The sequence below is a fragment of the Stegodyphus dumicola genome, chromosome 6 (assembly GCF_044657685.1).
Source record: "Stegodyphus dumicola isolate Sdum_Otavi_A_Nest chromosome 6, ASM4465768v1".
NCBI classification, from domain to species: domain Eukaryota; kingdom Metazoa; phylum Arthropoda; class Arachnida; order Araneae; family Eresidae; genus Stegodyphus; species Stegodyphus dumicola.
In genome coordinates, this window is record NC_140773.1 from 110,852,737 (window position 1) to 110,876,361 (window position 23,625).

A 23,625-nucleotide genomic window follows, 5' to 3' on the forward strand; every position below is an offset into this window, starting at 1 on the left:
GCAATGCTCTTTGCAAGGAAGCTATTTTATTATTATTATTTCTTTGCAAGTTTTTAGTTCGAAAGATTAGGAAACGCTTATTGAAATTGAATTGATATATTTTATGAAAGCATTTCACTATGTATTTCGATTAATTGAATTCTTTCGCCTTGAAACATTTATAATTCCTATGCTTTTAACTATACTTTTAACCATTTTTAAAGAAATGTTTTCTTGACTTTATATAATGAATATCTATATAAGTATTTAATACTTAAAATGCAAAATAATATTACATTCATGTTAAGATTTTAAAAATGTGAAACATTTGGGAATTCACTGTGAAAAGGAACTAAAATCAGATGAACGTATTGTGATGCAACATTTACATCAACAATGCTTCAAAAATTTTAAAATCTTTAAGCTACGTTAAGTGCAACAACTTTTGATATTTTTACATTCCGAGAGACGCACAAAAGTATACTGGGATTGAAATATCCATATTGCGCGTCTGAATCTCTTTTGAAGGTTTATTTTTCTAGATATTTCAATTACGTGCAGTCTCGTAATTTTCTGACATATAAAGGATTTCAGCAATGAATAAATTAAAAGCTTGAAGCTATTGTGTCTGCACCCTTTTTATTCGAGCTGAAATATGAAACTTTCAATTCGTGAAATTCTCAAAGAAACAACTCTTTTGTTAAAATGCAAGTTTATTTAGAAAACTTGCGTTATATTTTTAAAAAGAAAGGAACTCCTGAATGTTCTGTATGTATTAAACTAGTCAGTTTTGAAGTTCATTTTCTAGTTATCTGAGATTACTTGGTTAGTTAATTATAGAAAATCAATAATGAACTAACTGTGTAAAATAGTATTTCTTCGTTTAAGCTTTCTATAATGCAGAAGCTCATATTTATGTTGCGCATGAGCAAAATTACACATTTCTCGTAAAACAAAATTTATAGAGAAATTCTAAAATAGCAGAAATCTCATAAACTTGAATTTACTAGCCAAGCTGTGTTTATCCCATCTCACGCCATAGCAAAAATATCAAATTATCACATTTTTCTATAGAAAGTTAAAAACATTTCCCACTTGCACAGGGAAGTTTAAAATGCGTGTTCTTCCCTCTGCTCTCAGAGCCTTTTTTAATCTAATAATTTACAAAAGATATCAGAATAATAAAAAGTAATTATTTCATTAATGTTATAATTAGCATCCATAACTCGGCTACGCCCTTTCTTATATGTATATATAAATGCATGTGTATGTGCATCAGAAGTGGATAAGGTGAGATAAGATAATCATGCGTATTCAAGATTTTGTGAAAAAAAAATCGTTGTACTGTGAAGGTGTGTATCGGAATTCGAAAGTGAGAATTAATTTTTTTTTTCTTTTGGAATGTGCTGAGTAGTAATTTGGGTTTTTAGAAATAAGTGTGAAATCCTGTTTATTAGTATTGTGTACTGTGAGGAGTTCTTATTTGATAATTTTAAGTTGATAGTGTCTGTATTAAGTTTGAAGCGCTTTTATCATTCGTTGTGTTTATTTTTGTTGTGTGAGTTTAATGAGCTCTTTTTCGGTGCTAATTGTGTTCTAATTGTCACTTCAGGCTTGTTATATTTTTTTTAACTAAGTCCCTTAAGTCATTAAAAAAGACGAGTTGGAGCTCGTAACGGAAGAGTTAGGATTAATAATTTCAAGTGAAGCCTAAATAGTTACTTTGGAAAGTTTAACAGAAAATTTAGAAGTTTATGCAAGTGATGCAGAATTCGTACAAAAATGTTATTGACAGTATTCTAGAGGAAAAGGAAATACAAATTGTGAGACAAAAATCAAGAAACGAAATTAGATTCGAGTTAGAGAAAACAAAACTCTCTCGTTTAGAATTGGAATTAGTTAACACTAGGAAAGAATTGTCACACAATCAAAATGTTGAGACAAATCCCTCAAATCGAAATACCGAAAATTTAATTAAAAGTATAAAATCATTAACGATTTAGGTACCTACTTTTCTTAAAGCAGAATCCTTTAATCTCTTCTTTCAATGAATTAAAAATGCTTTCAGGACAAGAAAAGCACCCGAAGATTTAGAATTCAATGGTATATATACAGGAAGAAGATACGAATGATTACGATAAACTGAAATCCATGGTTTTAAATGAATTTCAGTCAACCTTTCAAGAGTGCCTAAATTATCTTCATTCTGATCAAAAAATGTCATCTAAGAATTTTGTACAATACGCGAAGTGAAAATTTTGAACATTATAGTCAGCTGAGAAAGGTGAAATATTTCAAATCGTTATGTGACTTTATTGTTTCGGATACGATAGTAATTGAACTCGATAGTGAATTGAAGTCCCATATAGCATTTAGGTTCGTAGTTCGAACCCCAAATTTTAGGTAGGGAATGCGATAATTATTTATGATCAAAACGTAATCAGAAAACAGAATCCCTTTTTTCAAAATAAATTTCAGGTTACGACAATGAAAGAATATAGAGAATATTGTAATTACAATTACAATTTTTTTCAAATCTAATAGGTATGCGGAGTAAAAAAATCATTCATGTATTTTGTGTAAAACTAATCAAAATCAGGCACTGCATTATTGTCCTAATTTTTAAGGTAAATGAGCGAGATGAAATTATAAAGCAAAATAATCTCGGTTTCAAACGCTTTTCTTAGCGGTATAATGTGAAAAAGTGTAAAGCCAGAAATTGTTTCTGTGAGAAAGAGCATCCATACGATTCATTTTTCTATGCAAAAATCAAATTCTTTTGAGAACAGATAACGCTGACGCCAATCGAATTCAGCGCAATTTTTCGGTGTCAGGGTCAAGCCTAATACATGATCCAAACGTTCTTTCAGTTTCTACAGTTATTGTTAGGAAAAATTTATACTTATTACAAAAAATAAGAGACAAATTATTTATCTTCACTGCAACAAAAAATGATTGAGATATTTAAATTTGTGTGTGTGTGTGTGTGATTATGGCAAAGCCTCGAGGGCTATCTGCATAAGGGGAGGGCTGCCTTCGTGGAGGACTTACTAAGGGAAACTGGCTCGTATACACGTTACACATGGGGAAAACCACGAAAACGCCCATGCAGCCAGCCCGTTCGCGGGATTCGCACCTCGGACCGAACTACCAGTGTTCAGCAACGTTACCGCTTGGCCGCTGGTGGGCCTATTTAAATTTAATGCTTGTGATTTTTATGAATTTTACAACTTTAGAAAATCAAATTTGTGATACTACTTAATAAATTAGAATAAGCTGAAGTTGCTTTATTTCCATTTAATGTAATTCAATTGTATATTCCTTTGAGACTTAATGATGTGTAATATTATTTAATTGATTAATTTGCTAAAATCGGTATACAGAAAATATTCACGCAATTAATTTATAAACTTTCGAATGTTAAAATTACGTCATTAATATTCTTAGAATGCTTTATTAACTTTAGAGTCATAATATAAGAATCATGGAAAAAATTACAGAAACTAGAAAAATGTTTCTAACTTAGAGTTAATGAAAATAATGTTACAACTTGGCTATGTATTAATACGAAGGTTTTTCAGTATTTTCTAGAGCTATAATATAATGAAATGTAATATAACGAAGTTTATAATATTCTGAGAATAGAATATTCTTTCTGAAAAACATTTATACTGAGTACTACGTTTCACCACAATATGCACAGAAATGCTAAGAACACAATCAATATTAGGGACTTTGCAAACCAATATTTTATTTTTACTTTCCTGTAAATGCAAACATTTCGCTGGTCAATTTATGTACGGCATCCGAATATAATCTCAAACTTTATAAAATGAAATATATCGGAATTATTTGTTTGATGGGAGTCGCACGTTTTGTATTTTAATTTTTATAATGAGTGAAACTTTGCTAAATTTAAGCATAAAAACCTCAGTGAACTACAAAAAGTTAGATTCTGTAATTTTTAGAAAAGTTACTTTTTTAATATCAAAATATCCAAAAATGAATAATTGCTTCATTTAAAACATAAAACATTGTTTTAGTTGGAAGTATATATATCTATGACAGAAAAATAAAGTGAAATAATAGATTATCAAAAAATAAATAAATAAATAAGAAATTAAAATAATAGATTATATCTTCATTTGATGCAGGAAAAAAGGAAGATTATATTACTGATGTATATCAAGAATAGAAAATATGCTTTAGTTAACTGAAATTATAATAATAATAATTACTACAATTGTATACACAATAATTACTAAATTCAATAGATTAATATCATTAAGAAATCAATTTACTCAGCATTTATGATTTCTTTAAAAAGCTATCTATGCAATGATAAAATTGAACATATTTTGATTTCTTTTACATAAAAAGTAGAATTGAATACAGTCGCAATATAATCGTAATAATATAATTCCATAACTATCAACCTTGCAATAACAATAAAATTTTAATATTTAAACAATATCACATATTAGCTTGTTGGGAAAAGCTTAGCAAAAATGCGATTAAGATTATTCATTCACCTTGATAACTATAGGGGTTAACGTTGCTGGATGCCATGCCGTATCGTTGGCCCCGGGTCTGAGTTTCAAAGAATGAGGCTACTTAAAATACGTTCCAAACTGAAAGTCTACTCGAATGGTTTGTGGCAGGAGAAGAAGTGTAAACCCTTGAACTCATCTCCCAGGAGATTTCCTTCAAATGGAATAGAACTGAGCAGTCTCCTTTCAGGTGCTGAAGGCCCATGGCAACGACACATGAAATATTGTGCCGCTAAACCCGATGAAATTTGTGAACCTTTTTCTGATGTTACTGCCAGACTAGTGAGGTAAGTTACAAAATGCCAACAAAGACTGATATTTGTTAACTTAACTCTTTATATTACAACGCTTGAATAATTTGTCAATGAGTTTTCTACCCGTAGTCAAAAACTGATGTAACAGCCCTAAGTTCCATAAAATAAGATACTGGGAATGATATTCGGAGAATATAAATTTAAAGACATGATATTGTTTTGTACACAGCAATTTATATATAAACCTTTATAATAGTATTATAAAATGAACAATAGTATTGCTAAGCCTTAAAGTTTCCTAGACACTTCAAAGTCATTCCCCATTTCTGACTGTCCTGTATACGGAGGAAGGGTCATATGTCCTTGAAATGCCTAATTTAAATCCTCCCTAGTGGACAATATTGTCCACTTTGAGAAACACTCATTTACAATGCCCTTCAACTATCAACCTGATCTTTAGAAAAGATTTATTACCAGATAAACTATGAACAAGAGGAGATTTCGTTTTATGTTTAACTAATAATCATAATTTTTGACGTAAAGTCATATAATCTTTCTAAAAATATGATTCATCTATTATCTTCATCAATGTTTTGATGCTAAGTTTACTTTAAACAGAATTCACAACAGCGATTTGAAATTACTTGTTTGATTGCCGTTAATTGTTTTACTGTAAATCACGTCACAATCCATTGATCTACTGAATTTTTAGAATAAAAAATTCCTTTCAAAAATTAGAAAGTATCAAACGTGTGCCAAATTCATCTTTCGAGAGAAACTGCTACAGTCCTACTTCATGATGAAAATGCATGCAGCTATTAAAGACCGAAATTCAAAATCCGAGACTAAAGCCTGCGACTCAGAAGTTACAAATGAATTAAACAATCCTGAAGTTCACAAATAATTTAAGGGTCAGGTACCTTCAAATAATTTTAAAAATCGAAACAGTTTTTATGAATTTACATTAAAATTCGATCACTTAGAAGAGTTTTAAAACATATTCAAAGTAAAATTTTGCTCTAGAACACAAAATAATGTACAAAGTATTTCTTAACTTCTGCCATTTAAAGTTCCGGATGGTTGGTTTATATCTGCCCTTTCAGCAGATTATTTCCATTAAATACTCTGAGCTATATATGAAATACTTCTTCACAGATTTTTACACAGATATATAATTACACATGCTAGAAAGATTAATTTATTAGCATATTTATTTATATATTTTTTTTTAATTTTAAGAAACTCATGTTTCCTACAATATTTCAATTTCTTTTTCAATTATGTTATTTTAACAAATTTTATGTTGCTGCTTGCGGAAACCGCTTGCTTAGAATAAATATCAAGACGTTTTGATTTAATGCATAAGATTGCAATGTTTTTCGCATAAGAATTTTTTGAATGATAAATTTATTAAAATTGCATTAAAATTTCAATTCCTTATTTTTGTTATCTCAATTAAAATTATGAGACTACGTATACATAACTGTATAGTTCTACTTACTTACAAACTTTGAATAATAAACATATATTCATATTTCTTTATAAATATTAAGAAAATAATTTACTTTTACAGGATTTGTAGATAACTATATTTTTAAATTAAGATTTCTCAAAATTTAAATTTTCCTGCTTCCTCACATGATTTCTCTGAAACTGTTTGCCAGAATGTCAAGAAAGTTTGGCCCAAACTGTAAATTATAATATAAAATGAAGAATTGTTATGGATTTCGCAAAAAGAATTTCAGAATTACTGGATTAATATGTTATAAATATCCAGTCTTGGGTTCTCATAAATAAACAAAAATACTAATTTTTAAGAAAATATACATTTTGAAATTAGATACTTTTACTTAAACATTATTTTCCTACTTCGGGAAAAATACCAGCTAAAAGAAGTAATTTGTTTATCCATAATGATGCGTACAATACATACCATTATTTTATGTCGATGATGAAGAAAACAATTCTTTTACTTAAAATATTAAAGGGCAAATAAAATGCTAAGGATATCGAAATAAGTATACAGAGTTTAACGATAATAAATCAGTTAGATATAAAGATATCAAGCTTTAAATAGACTATAGTTTTAGCCTATTTTAACATTTGAAAAGCCCGATCCATTAAATTTTAAAATCCTAATAAATTGAAAAAAATGCATTATTTTTTGGCAATTCAAGTTAAAATTTAAGAGAATGTAAAATTTCCCCAAATCCCTTGTTTAACGAGACTTAACTTATGTCAAGTTTTGATATGATTTGCCATTACTCCATATTAGCAGAGAAGCCGTTTAAATATAATTTTTAATACTTTACCAGAATTATGAAGACTTCGAAATTTTGAGTCCCTAGTTACTTCGATTGTTTTAGTTATCTCAATAATTATTAATTCAAATTATGCAATTAAGTGTAATGTGCATGCTCTTCGTTTGAAATTACTAGCTTGTTATAAAAGATGATAACAGCCTTGTAATTAGAGCTATAACTAGCAAGGATAAAAAAAACTTCATAAATACATTTTTGCTTTTTCACACCTAAGTTTATAGGGTCTTGTTCTTTTTGCTAACATACACTACAAGAATTCTACCTAACACATAAGTGACTTATTACTATGTCTTGAAGTTACGACAGAAAGATAGGTAAGGTGTAAAAGACCTTTTTATTTGAGTCAGATGAAAGTTTAACAGAAGACACTGCTCAAAGTTACAGAATCAGCCAACATTTATAGCTTAACTCAAAACGTAAAGGAATTTAAATTAGCTTAAGTTAGTTGTACGTTAGCCAAAAAGAAAGAGACCGTATACAGGTACCCGAATATCAGCAAGCACCATGTCTCAAAAAAATTCGATATTTAATTTGCCCACCTCAATGTAGCAAGTACCACCGGCTCCTGTTAATCCCAATGAAGATTTTGGATTAATTGCGAATACCTTAAGGGCTTATATGAAACACGGTGTTATTTTCGATGAGAAAACTTTAGAAATTAATCTTATTAAAAATCAGATTCCTATTTCCTACTGTATACATTGCCAGAGGCATAAAACGTTACTATCGATTATACTGCCGGTTATACAGGACGGGCGTCCCGTTGTTATAAATGCACTGCAAAATTTGTATTGGGTGAACTAGGGAGCGATATCTACACATCAGAATAGTTTAAGAATGCTCTAATTAAAGTGTTTCCCATTGTCAATCATAGGGCTGAGCTCGATTCGGAACTATATAGTAAATTTCAATTTAAAGCTGAACACTTTATTTTACGGAGAGTATAAATTTTTAATTTGTTGTACGGCAAGAAGCCGGATGAAGAAATTATTCAAAGTATTTTGCCTAGTTTACTGCCGCAAATTCAGGATTATTTTGAGTTTGGAAATCCAACGACGTTGTAAAGGTCTATTAGAGTTAGCCACTAATTTCACAACAGATGCGTGACGGAAAAAACATGCAGAGCAGGATATGGCGAGAGGCCAAAAGGGCAAATGTATAGACCAGCGACTCAGCGAAGGCCAGAAGAAACCCTATCAGTTATATATACAAATTATTGCAACAAAAATATTATTTCCGAAAATCTACAAAATAAAAAACTCAAGAAACTTGCATTCTATCTGCAAGTTAAATCTATCAACGCACTGTACTCAGACATAAAATATCTCTACAGATTATAAAATCAGAAGTATTTATTACTTGACCAATTTTATTTCGAAGAGTTTCATAAAACTTGTAGAATTTGTTTTCCGCAACTATTCTTTTAGCAAGTGAGTTGGGTGAAATGAATTTTACAAGATGAAATCTAGCACAAGACTTTTACCTTATGAAGGGTATATAATTCTGTTAAACACTGGTAGTTTGCATAAGCTGATGCATAATTCATTTAACGGAACCTGCCTTAATATTTCAATTCTTCATGAAAGCGTCGACTTAATACTGATAAAGCATTTCTCATTATAGTAGTACAACCTCAGCATAACAAAATTCTGTTTACGTCTTATTCATCCTTTGATCCCATCCTTTACAAAATTCTACGCATGTGTTGCATCATTAAATATATGTCTTCTGGCACCTGTCAGCATGTAGGTTTGTTTCAGGTCCTTTTAATATGTATGCTAATAACGTTCTTAATATTATCGAATAATCCAACGAAGAGTTTCCTCGGCTGCTGCCAACAATTAGTTATTTCTGTACTGACGATTAAAATTATTTCTTCAGATTAAGCTCTAGTTTTTTGAGTGAATTAATTCCCTTTACCACATAAATAATTATGCATATAAAACGATTATTTTTTATGTCTTATATAAAGATTTATAATTTTGATTGCTACATTGGTCGAATTTAGTCTGTGAAATAGTTTCAGTTTAGACCAATGATTCTGCTTAATAATTTAGGGACTTGCTAAAAATTAGCATAAATTACAAAAGCAATATTTACATAGCTGAAAAGTGGGTCGAAATAACTCGAAAAATTAAATTTTATGTACGTTATTATATAATATTATACTTTCTCCAATTTGTATGGTTTAAAATGCTATTTTAGATCATCTGGAATCTAGAAACTGCAATAAATAAACCATTCACTCTTTCTAAATTACAATATATTTAATATATAATGAAGTCACTTCATTAGCCTGATTCTTAAATTTTTTCTTTCCTGTTTCTAAAACGCTTAAACTTCTTTTTTTTTTTTGTCGTAAGTGTCTTCAAACTTTAAAATTCTATGGCTATTAAACTTTTAAACAGAAAATATATGGATATTTTTACCATCGCAGGCAATTTCGGGTGTCATATTTCGAAGAAAATTTCCATTTTGACCGCACTCGAATCCATTTGAACGACGTTTCTGCATGATATCTGTAAGTACGCACAGAATACTCTTTTCTCAAAATGCACTGTAAATGGATTTAAAAGGAATTCGGAAAAGATTTTTTTCGTGATGTTATGTCCAGATACGGGTACATATATATCTCGCATAACCCAAAAAAGGTTTGCCGTAGAATGTTGAAATTTTGTATATGGAACTGGTATAAGATTTAGCTGTATACCTCTCTTTTCCGTGTCAAATTGCCACATCAAATGTATATAAATATAATGTATACTACCATTCTGTTATTCCCCTCCATGAGCACATTTTTTGGTTCTTATATGCTGGTAAATTGTATATTTTTTTGCTTTAAAAAGTGATTGAATTCTGTTGTTCTTATGTTTCGGTTATGTTCCGGTGTGCGTTTAGTTAATCTGTAGTCAGTAGTTGTAGAATTGCCAACAATTTAAAAGTTTAAATTGCGTTAGCCTAACGATTCCGGCATTTGTTTACATTTGAAACTCTTAGTAAAATAGTGAATTTAGTCAGCTGGTGCACCAATTTTAGGGTCTTTTTGTCCAGTGGTACCAGAAGTTAACTTTCAGTTTTGTACACTGAAAATTTGTTCTTCTTGCCCGTTCTCCAAATTGCTTGTTTTTTCCAGAAATTTTAATTTTAATCGCAAAAATGTTTTAAAAACCTTTTTCAACGGTATTTTATGTTTTAACGTTTTCTGTATTTTACAATTTTTAATGACTATTTTTTGAGTTTTTATGCACCTCTGCCTTGCCACAAAAATAGAACAATTGTTTGAATGAGAAATACTCTCAGTCCTCTAAGTTTAACAAGTAAAAAAAAGAAAAGTGCATAAAATTACCCAGTTTAAAATATGCTTATTTAAAACAGACGTGTCTTGCATCTGAATAAATATTTATCAAAAATATCAATTTGTCTTTTAGAATAAATGAAAGAAGAAATTTTAATAAATTTCATTCATTTTAATAAATTTTATGCAAATTGGTTAGCAACAATCATGATTGATAACTTGAGTCTTTTATATGATAATGCCTTCATTCAGACCTCCAATTAAAAGAAAAAAGAAACACAACTTTGAGCTGCATTTAAGTATGTCTAAAGCTTTGCATCTTTCTGACGCTGAAGCTGTAGAGACATCAGGTTATTTCGAAGCAGAAGATGTTAAATATGAGCAATGCCCTCGCCGGGACTCGAACCCACGGATCTCTCGAAATCTCGTCGAGAGCGCTGACCACTACACCACGAAGGCATGCGAATAAGGCGGGAGAAATACCTTATAAAGTTAACAGGATTCTGAACTTTAAATTGCACGGTAGATGATCTGATAAAATTTGAAACTTCTGAATCGATATGTGAGCATAATTTATTATATAATGTCTCGTAAGACGGCCCATCAGCCGAAACCAACTTCGGGAAGACCCCCAAGTGTTGGATAGTCGCAGCTATAGGCAAATACAAACAATGGCATTGGCACAGAAGTCAGTTTGCCAAATTACAAGGGCTTGTGGATTGCAAATATCCAAAACACTCTTCATAGACGAATCAAGGAATCTGGTTATATGATTCACGTAAATATAGCTCAATCATTACCGCTCTCAAAGCTTCACAAACGAAAGAGGTTGCAGCCGCATTAGAGACTGCACTACCATTGCTAAAAGCATTGCTGACAATCTGGAGTGAATACTTTCTTCGGACACCGTGCCGTCAGCAGCCTGCTCTGTACATATATTAATTTACTTAATGTCTTGTATTTTTTTCTGTTTTTGCTGTTTTTAATTATATTTAATATTATGATTAATCCAGAACTCATTTAATGTGTTCCACAATTTGTAATGTATTTGATCATCTTTACATCTGTACCTGATTTTTATAGCACATCCTTAACATAACTGTATACCTAACATGTACGATAATAGCGAAAAGTGTTCCGCTTGGTCTCAGCATTCCCCACCCTGCACCTTCTTTCCATGTTCTGGTCCTTATTTCAATGTTCCTCGTTTCGTGGCCAATCCCCGGAGGACACAGGACTAAGCTCTTTATTTATGTTTATTCATGTATTTATTTTTAATTCCATCGACGGGATCCAACAGGCTGAAAAGCACCTAACCCAGTGGGCCAGCTGTTCCGTCGATGGTGAAAAGAAAAGAAAGTGGATCTGCAACCACATGGCATATGGTGATAAATAGATCTCTTCAATTTTCAATGATAAAAAGAATGGAATATAGATGATCCTGAAGGGTGTTCATATTACTGGTATAACTTACGAAAAGAGCCTCTGAGGTACTTCACTAGGAACATTGAAGGTAGATCTGTTATAGTATGGTCAGGTTTAGGTTTCAACAGGCCAGTGGGTTTCACCTTTCTAGATGGTCGGCAAGATTCGTATAAATACATAGAAACGCTAAGAAACCATCTTATGGCATTTGCAGAACAATGGAGGACAGAATTGGGTGTACCAGCATGGCAATGTTCACATTCATACCACTAATACTATAAAAAATTACTTAGACATGGAACATGTCACTATTCTTGAGTGGCCACCAATGGGCCCCTATTTTAACCCGTTCGAGAATGTGTGTGGTATTACACACACTGACCAATGAATTAGAAACCTTTGAGATTTTCATTTGAATGCGTGCTAGAGATGATATATGCAATTTTTTATGACGTCGATTATACGTGGTTACAATGCTAGTATAAGTAAGGTGTAAGAAAGCTTTTCATGATGAATGAAGTAAAATGGAAAAAACGACAGATCTTTCAACATTTGATAAAGGGCTTATTAATTCAGAAGTCAAACAACAAAAATCACCGTTATATTTTCAAAATTTTCACAGGACTAGTTTCGATGGTTTACCGAACCACCATCCTCAGCTGCAAAACCGCAAATGAACAAGATAGGAAATAATGATTAGATAAGATAAGAAAGCCTGGACAAGAATAAGCAAGTGGCGCCATCTGTTGGTGAAACCAGAACTAAAACATAATTTCTTTAAAGGTCGAAGGCAAAGATGGGTTGGAATTAGGATCGTTAACTAGAACACAAAGATTTTTTTGAATGTGAAATGCCTCTAGAAAAATCCAGTTCTCCAATGGAAAATGTTTTTTGAATAATTCATACTCAATGACCCCATTCCGGATATGAATTCCTGGGGTATTTATAGGATTCCTTTCCAGTGTGGTTTAATTTACATTGGCCAAACTAAGAGAGCCTTAAAATTTCGCGTTGTTAAGGAACATGAGGCATATGTTAGAAAAAAGGAAACACGGAAGTCTTCTGTTGCCCAACATTGTTGGTCCGAAAATCACACTTTCAATTTTTCTACTGCTAAAATTATTCAGAAAACATCTTCCATTGGTGAACTGGATTTTCTAGAGGTATTTCGCATTCAAAAAAATCTTTCTGTTCTAGTTAACGACCCTAATTCCAATCCATCTTTGCCTTCGGCCTTTAAAGAAATTATGTTTTAGTTCTGGTTTCACCAACAGATGGCGTCCACTTGCTTATTCTTGTCCAGGCTTTCTTATCTTATCTAATCATTATTTCCTTTCTTGTTCATTTTCGGTTTTGCAGCTGAGGATGGTGGTTCGGTAAAACCATCGAAACTAGTCCTGTGAAAATTTTGAAAATATAACGCTGATTTTTGTTGTTTGACTTCTGAATTAGTATTTATTCGGCGTTTTATTGTGTCTTAAAGGGCTTATTGTTGGTGCCTGTTTAGCTAAGGCCTCGATTTCGAAGACGGCAAAACTCATGGGTTCTCAAAGGCAGCCATATCAAAGTTTTCCAGAAGTTGGAATTAGAAACTACAGTCCTTCTCTAGAAGACGTAACTGGGGTTCAAACATAGTTTTCCAAGAGAGTGATCGGCGTCGAAATTCTACTATACTTTAACTGACACTGATCGTCAACCAAAGCTCTTCCCAACAGATTTCAGCTGGAACTATGCGCAAAGAATTGCAGACGATAGGAATACATAGTAGGGTGCCTGTGAGAAAAATCACTCATTTCTGCCCGACATGAAAGAATTCGTTTGGAGTGGTGTAGGGGAAGAAGAAACTGGATATCTAAGGATTAGAAACAGGTAATGTGGTCGGATGAATCATGCTACACCTTATTTTGCACTGATGGAAGACTACGAATTAGGCGAGAACCCCATGATGCCATGAATCCATCTTGCTTTACTTGCACTGTGCATTGGTCTGGTGGGAGTATCAGGATATGGGGCATGTTCTGCTGGCATGTAAGTGCTACCCTGGTGTTCCTCGATGGTAAACAAACAGCCATGAGATACCTAGCTATACTGGCAGATCAAGTGCATCCTGCAATGTTGCATTTTTACTCTGATGACGACGGATACTTCATGGATGATAATACAACTATACATCGTAGCAGAAGTGTTCAAAATTGGTTCGATGATCATAAGTCTGACGTCTACTTCTTCCGCACCTTCCCTAGCCACCGTATAGCGCGGATCTTAACCCGATAGAAAATGTGTGCAATATGGTGGATAGACGCATACGACAACACTCGCCTCTTCCATCTGATTTACGATCTAAAAAGTTGCATAGCCAATGCATGGCATTCTCTGGACTTAAATGCACTCCAGAAGCATGTGGACTCGATGCCCAAACTAATGAGAGCAATTACTCGTGCAAAGGTTGGTCAATAAAATATTGATCTTGGGTTTCTAATTCATTTCCAGTGTATGTATGTCTAGGAGTGTTTACGAGAATGGAATGCAGTTTTCTTCCGTGAATGCCGTAAAAGCAGCCATCGAGAGTACATGATACAATGGGGAACTATAGTTATTACAAAACTTAGTTCTCTCGATGGAGAAACGTGTATTCGAGGCCACACGGAATAATAGAGCGACTTTGAAGTATTAAATAATTTGAATTTGATTGCAATTTGTTAAAATATTAATATTCTATTTTGGTTGACTATTTGCTAGAATGCAAGTCGCGTGTGATGTAGATAAACAGATTTTTATTTGGGGTTTCTGTTACTTTCCAATTTCTGAAACTCGTAATATAGTTGAGTCTATAAACGTTTGGAACAGAGTATATATCTTTAATGAAATTCGAGGAAATATGTTTAAATGATGTGCTGGAAAAAATTTGTATAACTTAATAGGGTGTACAAAGAAGTCATCTTATGTCCACATCAGATTTTTCTTCAAAGTATGATGATAACCATAAACAAAAAATCTGACATAAGAAATATTTCTAAATTTTTCTGCGCACAACACAGAAACTTGTTAGATTTACGAGTAATATCTGATCAGATGAATTAAATGTGCAAGTTCGATGCTTTACGTCTAAAAGAATATTTAATGTTGGCAAGATGAACAATTATTACTCATATATATGAACAATTGGTTTTATACACATTTTGACAAAAAACTAAATATAACAATTCATAATATGCCTCGACTAATACATTTAAAGTTCTATAAATTAAATCGAAATCCGAAAGAGTTTTTCCAACTAAAAATAATAAATTCTCTTGATTGAGAAATGTGTTCACGCTACACGTTTATATCTACAATATGTTTTGAATATCAAAACATTTAATTATTCATAATAATTATTCAAATAATGTAGTTAATGTAAATTTTTTAATTTCCTTTTTTACACAAAAAGATATGTTCTACTCGGGTTTCGCGATTTTTCATCTGAAATAGATAGAATTCAGTGACAAAATTTAGTTTGAAAATACTCATTTAAGTCACTGACTACCTTTCATATAAAGCTAAGCTCGAAACTACACTACCACACAACTAAAAATTACATGCATTACATCCTACTATAAATCAATTTATTAAATTAAGCTAAGATTATTAAATTTCTCCTGTACTATGTTTTCAGCTGTCTGTTTTCTTCCTGTTTTTCCTGCATTGATTTCATAATCCAGGAAACATTTATGTATAATTCAAATACTACTATATGATTGTAGAATGCATCAATATATAAGCACTCAGAATGTAACAGATTACACAGCGGTATATGGATGCATGGTTATTGTAATAATACCATAATTTATAACTTAAACAATTTAATAAAATACGTTCACATATCAAAACAGAACATCATATTTCGTTCCCATTTCCCGAAATTAAACTTGCCTATCACTACATGAAAAATAACGAAGAATATAAAGCAAACAGTAAAAATATAAATTTTTAAAAACGTAAAGCTAAAACAAATTAATTAGCATATTGAAAATGTAAATAATAAAAAAAATTAATTAAATGTCGCAATACTGGAATATACCGGCTCATCAGCGGGAGAACAATAAAAGCCTCTGGCCACTTTTAGTTCCGTCTGGGGATCGAGTCCTGATGAACGGGCTATCTGTATGGGCGTTTTCATGGTTTTCTCCATGTTAAAGTTGATATGGGGCATTTTCCCTTAAAATGTCCTCCACGGGACTTCTCTTCTTTTCTGTGTAGGCGAAGCACGAAACAAACTAATAAATAATTACTGGAAAAGCTGTCTAAAATTTCAGCTCACCTTCTTACTCATATTAATACAAAGAAAGATAAGTTTCCAATATATATATTAGTTCCCAAACGTACATTTTTATCAAACCTATATTAATTTTAAATAAGAAGTATTTTATTCACTTACTAAAGTCTCAGTTCATTTTTGATTAAGCATCCACAAATATATACTTATCTTTTTTGAAAACAAGACGCCGCGAATTGTATCTACAGGTTATTTATGCAAATTCTTTATTATCTTTTGTTCTGTTAAGAAATGATTTTCTTATTCCTGTATTTTTCTTCTATCATTTTTACAACACCTTCCAAACGCAAGTCGTCACTATGGCATTAAAAGAACCAAAGTACCGTACAAGAGTATATAAGATTTGCTGCCTTGGGTCATTATGACATTTATAAAAATTTAAGATAAATATTTCATTTTATTATTTTGCTTCTAAATGAGTGCTACATTTTCAATAAAATGCTTCATTTTGTATCACGCCACATTAAGAATTATTATAAAATCATTGTATGATGAGTCCTTCTCCTATACCTAGGCCTCCTATCCATTGTAAATCATTTAATCATTTGTGTCAAATTGTAATTATATTCATGCTCTGATTTCTTTTGATTTGTTTATTTAATTCATTATGAATGCTAGTTTTATGTTTATTTGAACTTCATTTTGTTTAATCTTGAATTTTCTACTGTTACTGCATGCCTATGCGTTTAATCCATAATTGATTCAACAGGTTTCAGATCTTAGCTGGCTAACATTGAAACTATGAAGAAAGCTTACAGAGAGTTGGTGAAATGGGCTGAAGGTAACGCACCTGGCTTTGTTATCGTTTGGAAGATTTTAGCCAGTTTTAAGAAATTCTGGAAATTTTTAGAAAATGCATTCTTGAAGACTTAACAATTTTTCTCGAGGATTCCAGTAATGACCCCCCCCCATTTTGAAAAAAAAAAAAAATACTGTCAAGAGGCATTTAGTCAGTTTACTTAAGAGTTTTTAAATACGAATTCCTCTCTTAGTTTGCTGGAAACTCTTGAGAGATGGAACGTAACGTTCCGTGATTATTGTTTTACCCTTTGCTCCGTGGATCATTTTATGATTTTATGATCTGCGATATTATGCGTTTGTTAAAGGGACAATGGCTTATTTTTCTGTTTTTCTTGAGCTATTTTTAACAATTTATCTTTTCTATTGAAGCTATTATTCGCTTCAAGCCTACATAAATTTTTGGCCTCTCTCCTTTTCTCTAGCCGCTTATTTTAATAGATTTAGAGAGAACCTATAGCCTGCGACAAATAATGTCAGAACTCACAACTCTTTCAGTTTCTTTTCCAAGAAAGACAAGACTCAGTTAAAAGAATTTTAGATATGACTACTGTCGGCAAGGAAATGATTGAAGTTTCTACACTAATCAAGAAACTGGACCATAAGACTACATAATGACTGTAACTGGCTCAAACTGTTAATGTTTTCCCTATTCTCCATTATCATTATCCACCCATAAGAGGAATGGGACTATTCACCTCCGCCGTTTCGCCATCGCAACTTCGCCGTCGTGAACAAAGGCCCAGTTCGCCGTCAAGAAATATTTTTTCTTTACATGCCTATATTATATTTTTACAAGCTTCTATTATATCTATTTCGTTTACCTATTGCATGCCTCTGGTTGCGTTAACTTTTAAAAGAAAAACAATCGCAAAAAAAGCCATCTTCTAAAGCTCTAAAACATACTAAAATTATAATTTCATTAAGGATACGCAGTATTTAGTTAAATTCAAATCAATAAATAAAAGCATTCATAATTAACATGAAATAAAACATAATTAAAAAAATCATCCATAATAATGAAATAAAGCAAAGTATAAAAATTAAATATAACATAATAAAACATTCTAATAAAAAGGAAATTAAGGAGGAGGAAAAAAGGATATTTCAAAATAAATCGATCATTTTAAGGTAATATTTAAGGAATATTTTCTTTATATAATTAAAAACCATTCATTTTGTCTTTGATTTTGATTTTGTGTTAAAACTCGAATTTTTGCAAGCATTTTAAAAGAAATGGCAAGCAAAAATTTGCTGTACAATCAATGTTATCGCAAAACATCTTTCTATAGTTTTATTATTTAAAGAACCAAAGGATTTGTTAACATTTACGTTTCAGTAAATTCCTTGCATTAAAATCTCTATTATATAAAATGCTTTTGTATGCAGTTTTATACAAATATATCGTTATGCATTACATAAAAGCTGACTTATGATTATATCTATATCAATTTATTTATTATATTTAAGAAAATAAAGTGCTAACAAGATTCCAAAGTAATTAGATTTTCAATTAAGGTTTCATAAAAATGGAACGTTTCAGCTTGCATGAGTGATATTCTGAACTAGGTGATTCAAATTTCAAGAAAGTATGACGAATTGTGTGAACGTTACATCTGTATAATTTTAGAAAAGATAACATAACAGAACATCTCGGAGATTTAGCCCATAATTATGAACTGCGATAATTTTGCTGTATGCGATATTGACATAATTTTCTAATTATAATTTCGTCACACCCATATATGTAAACAATTATATACATATTATAAGGAACCTTTATTACGCATTTCATTTCAACTTGAAGGCGAAATGGCTCACTGCCAATCAGCTGCCGATGGATTGTCTTGTCGAAGGAATGACGGCAAACCGAAATCGGCGGGAAATTTTAAACTTCGTGTACTGGAAATTGAAAACTGGAAAACCGTCGTTTAATATATAAAAAACGTAATTTGAAATGATTTTATAAAAACAATAATGAAGTATCCTCTCCGAAGCCTTACACTTCACTGCAGCTATACGAAGAAAAGCCGGGTAGCATAAAAAGAGAAGCCAGAGGTCAGTGTCTGGCCGAAACATTTGCTGACGTTCAAAATCGTAAAAACAACCTTGTATTTAGCGTAAGTATATTGAAACACTCAATCGATTTCGAGGGCAGCTAAAGGTCCCTCCTCATCAGGAGAAAGAAATACCTAGAAAGAAGAGTGTGTGTATTTAATTATGGCAAAGCGCACTAGGGCTATCTGCCTAATGGGAGGGATGCCTTCGTGGAGGACTTAAGGGAAACTGGCTCGTATACACGTTACACATGGAGAAAACCACGAAAACGCCCATGCAGCCAGCCCCCTAGAAAGAAGAAAAATAAAGGGGAAGGAGTCTCAGAAACACGTGGTCCTTATCAGCACTGCACGTGGTTATAACCGGATTTTTAATCAGAGTTAAAATCTGATTGACTCCTTCGCCTTTATTTTTCTTCTTTCTAGGTATTTCTTTCTCCTGATGAGGAGGGACCTTTAGCTGCCCTCGAAATCGATTGATGTTTCAATATACTTACGCTAAATACAAGGTTGTTTTTACGATTTTGATTGTCACATTAGCGTGTTTCTCTTCTAGTCTATTTGCTGACGTCTTATTTAATGCTTTAGAGCTGACATTCGGCGAAAATGTTCTCTAAGAATATCAGACTGAACTCACAACAATCCAACGAATGCAAGAGGCGCGCTCCAATAATTCGTGAGTGATAAAAAAGATTGATTGAGCTTGCATTACCGAACATTAAATTATAACCCTTAAAATTAGAAATACTGCTACATTATATGAAGTCTAGATATTTCGTCGATATTATTTGTTGTGCGGAGATACAGCAAACACCGGACGGAAAGAGTTCTAAGGGTACTTTCGAGCACATCATAAAAGTGCATATTGCTCGGTCTGCAAGTAAAATATAAACCGATCTACGTGTTGTGTCAACTGTTCAGGAAGAAACAGAGCGGTGATGCAGTCGACGAAGAAACAGGAGTTATGGGAACATTCAAGATACGAAGAAGCAATAACAAAAGACTAAATTATTGGGATGTGCACGATGTCGAACAAGTTTCCTTTTATGATCTGCTCTCGTTTATCTTATTCGCATATTCTGTGTGCAGATATATCTGTGAGCAGAAATATGATTTCGTGGTCAATGGTTTATAATTAGTATAAATAATGGCATTCTGTGAAGATTTAAAGTATTTGCACAATAAGCAAAAGTTCTACTATAAACTTTGATTCTGAAAGTCATTGCATTTCCTAATTAAAGAATTATTTGCGTAATTCTTTTATGAGCACCTATGTATATATCAATGTTTGTTGATTTTATATCCTATTCAAAATGGTTTTGGTTTATTTTGATCATGACAAAGCATTGGAGAGCTATCCGCCTTAATGGAGAGATGCCTTCTCCATTAAGGCAACTAGCTCGTATACACATTACGCATGGAAGAAACCACGAAAACGGCCACGCAGCCAGCCCGTTGGCCGGGATTGCGGCCGCGTATTGAAAATAAATTAAGAAGAGAAGCATATGAAAGTATAGTAGCACTTACTCAGCCATGGTCACATTAGTTGCACCTTGCTTTCTGCTTTTGAACAGCACACAAATAAGTATTAATAGAAGGAGTGTAGCAACAACTGCAGAACTGCTCGTAATGTACAGCAGTTTCAAAAGTAAATTTGAGAGCATATTTCCCAGTACTTGGCTTCCTGTAATAAAAGTAAAATTTCAATGATACACAGCTAATCTTGTGAAAAATTGCATCAAATTACTCGTATTACCTACGTTCCTTTCTTTACTTACAAAAGAATGTTATGGCTAAATCTCATGCAATGAATACAATCAATGCATCTATGCAAATCTAAATATATCACATTATCATGTCAAGCAATTAGAAAAAAATATTTTTAAATGCATGCCACTTTAATTAAGGTAATCCGCATTCAGTTTTGATTGAGAAAGATGATAAGATACAGCTATGCACAAGGCAGGGAATACTTAAACTTAAAACATGCGCTTTTGTATCAATTATAAATCTTCTTATAGCTAATTACGCCATCGGCCCTAGTATGTGTGATAATATTTTTTACCTGGTAAAATATCTTTCAGAATATCATATCGGTTTTATACGATTCATTTTAGCTTATTTCTTAGTTTTTCCACTAAGAAAAAACATAGTTACGTAAATGTAACACAAAACAATGTTTTTAAATAATTTAGTTATTTTACACCAGTCTCGTCCATCCATCCATTTTCAAGAAAATGTACGAAAATGCCTGGCGGGAATTTTATTTTAAGATTAGTTTTTGTCTTGACAAACACCATGTGTTTAATTTTGTTCAATCTGCCATGCATGCAAATACTGCTATTGTAAATCTGGTATTTACGTGGCCTGTAATTCTGACTTGAACAGTTTTTACGCCTTTTGTTTTCACAGTTCTTTTGTTTATCAAATCGAAGATCATGGGAGTTTCATCCATATTTCCAATTTTAGATAACAGAAAGTTGTAGTTTTGTCTCATACCAATAATAAACTTGTAATAACTCTTGACATCACGGTCAAGATCAGGTGGTATTTTTTCCGCAAGTTATATTATCTTTTTCATTTCTGTAAGCCACAAGTACACATCAGATATGAAAGTACCACAAAAAGTAGAACGCGTATTTAAGTAAGGACGGCCTTGTAAATTTTAGCTCGATAAAAACTGCTTTCGAAATAAAGCCTTCAAAATGCGGTTTTTCAAAGTAATCTGGAGTCCACTTTAAAGAAGGAAGTATATATCATTCATGGGGAAAAAATATAACTGCATTCCTATTAGTCTACACGGGGTTTCATGAACGTTTCGCAAAAAGTTTTTCTCGAGATGTTTATTTAAACGGTTTAAAAATAATACTGAGTTCTTTTCTTTTTTTCCCTTCAAGTTTGAAGTCTTAATTCATTGGCTAACCTTTCCTGGGTCTCATACCGTACATAGAAATAGTGACTTCTTTTATTTAAAATAGCAGGTGCAAAGTAGTCATATTTTACTCCAAAAGGAAAGGCTTCTTCACCAGATCTAAATGACGCGCCTGAAACAAACTCAGATAATAAAAACACACATTTTAATAGAAACTTAGATCAATTCATAATACATTATTAATAATATTTGATTCTTTTGCACAAAGATCTGAACTGGTATTTTGAGAGAAAATGACAATAATGTTACTTACCATGCCAACTTGAAGAACAGATGCAGCCTCCATTTAAGTCAGTGAATGATACTGAAGAATCATTACATGTGCAGTGTTGACTACAATTTCGATCTAAATTTCCAGACTAAAGAAAAAGAAAAGTTTGAATTTTATAATCGTTACATACACAATCAGTAAAACAGCAAATGCATTGAAATAAATTAAAATTCTAAGCAAAGGAAGTGCTATTATTTTCGAAACGTTGCTCGTTCGTATCCCTTTTGTGTCCGAATCAATTTTCAGATGGTTGTCATCAAATGTTATCAAAATGTTATGTTAAAAAATTAAATAATGAAGAATCTGAATGCATGTATCAGAGAGAAAATAACAAAGTTCTACAAGTAGGAATAGCTGCAACTTTAGTAATAGTACGACAAATGGTTTGGATTTCTAAAGTCCGCCAGTTGGCGAAGAAACTCAAGAAAAGCTATCTGATATGTCGAAAATACGCAGCAAAGCCAGCGAAACGAACAACAGCTCAGTTACCTAAAAAAACCCGGGAGTGCAGAAACACCACTTATCTACGCCACTGGTATGGATTCCACAGGTCCTCTTTACGTCAAATCTGGGAACGGCATTCAAAACTCATATATCGTGGTGTTTACGCGATCTGTTACACGAGTGTTGTATCTGAGATTCGTTTCCAATATATCTTCAAATAAATACATTGTGGCTCTCTAACGTTTCATCTGAGGGAGAGCACTTTTTATTCGGACAACGCAAAAACAATTAAATATGTTGCGAAAGATTTACCATATGTTACTCCATAATTAAAGAAAAGGCTTTCGAAATTGTCTTGCACCTGAAGGCTTTCACTTGGGCATTTATTTTGGAGCTTACGCCATGGGGAGAGGATTCTACGAAAGACTTATGAAGAACATTATGGAACATTTAAAAACGATTTTAGTCATAGCTGAACAGAAGTTTGGAGAATTTATGACTGTGCTGAGAGAAATCGAAAATATTGTGATCTGACAAACCGTGACCTGATACTGTCAAATCTTGTTTACACTAATTTACCTGAAACTCAACTGCTTCTAACAGCTGATTTCTACTGATCAGACATAAAACTGAGTACCTATAAAACTTTGCTGAGATCAAGAAAACTAGTGCAACAAAAGAAAGTCTAACGAAACATAAACAGTATCGGACGACACTTGTAAAACAGAGTTGGAAAAAATCAGTTTTCTTGATTTAAGAAATAATCATTTCTTTTGTACACTAGAAATTAAGAATTTTAAAGTTGGTGACATAGTTTTATTTAAATAAACAGCCAAATCTAAGTTCCTATGGGATCTAGATATAATAATTAAAATTTTTTAAGGATGTGATGATGCTGTACGATCATGTGTAGTAAAAATTAAAAGAGAAGACTTTGAGAGGCCTGTGCAATTAATCCCCTTGAACTATCAGACTGAAAATAAA

At 32.2% G+C, this 23,625-nt stretch overlaps 1 protein-coding gene and 1 non-coding gene across 2 annotated transcripts in view; both read right to left on the bottom strand.

Moving 5' to 3' along the window:
• Nucleotides 1–23,625, bottom strand: part of LOC118181778 (uncharacterized) — a 288,201-nt gene that overhangs the window by 41,413 nt on the left and 223,163 nt on the right. The window contains exons 34-35 of the mRNA XM_085818801.1: nucleotides 22,180–22,285; nucleotides 20,522–20,678 (exon numbers count right to left, since the gene is read on the bottom strand). Of these exons, the coding sequence (XP_085674927.1) occupies nucleotides 20,522–20,678; nucleotides 22,180–22,285 (263 nt within the window). The remainder of the gene's footprint in view (nucleotides 1–20,521; nucleotides 20,679–22,179; nucleotides 22,286–23,625) is intronic.
• On the bottom strand, nucleotides 10,785–10,858 carry TRNAS-AGA (transfer RNA serine (anticodon AGA)). Its single transcript has one exon. It is a non-coding gene; the product is annotated as a tRNA-Ser (tRNA).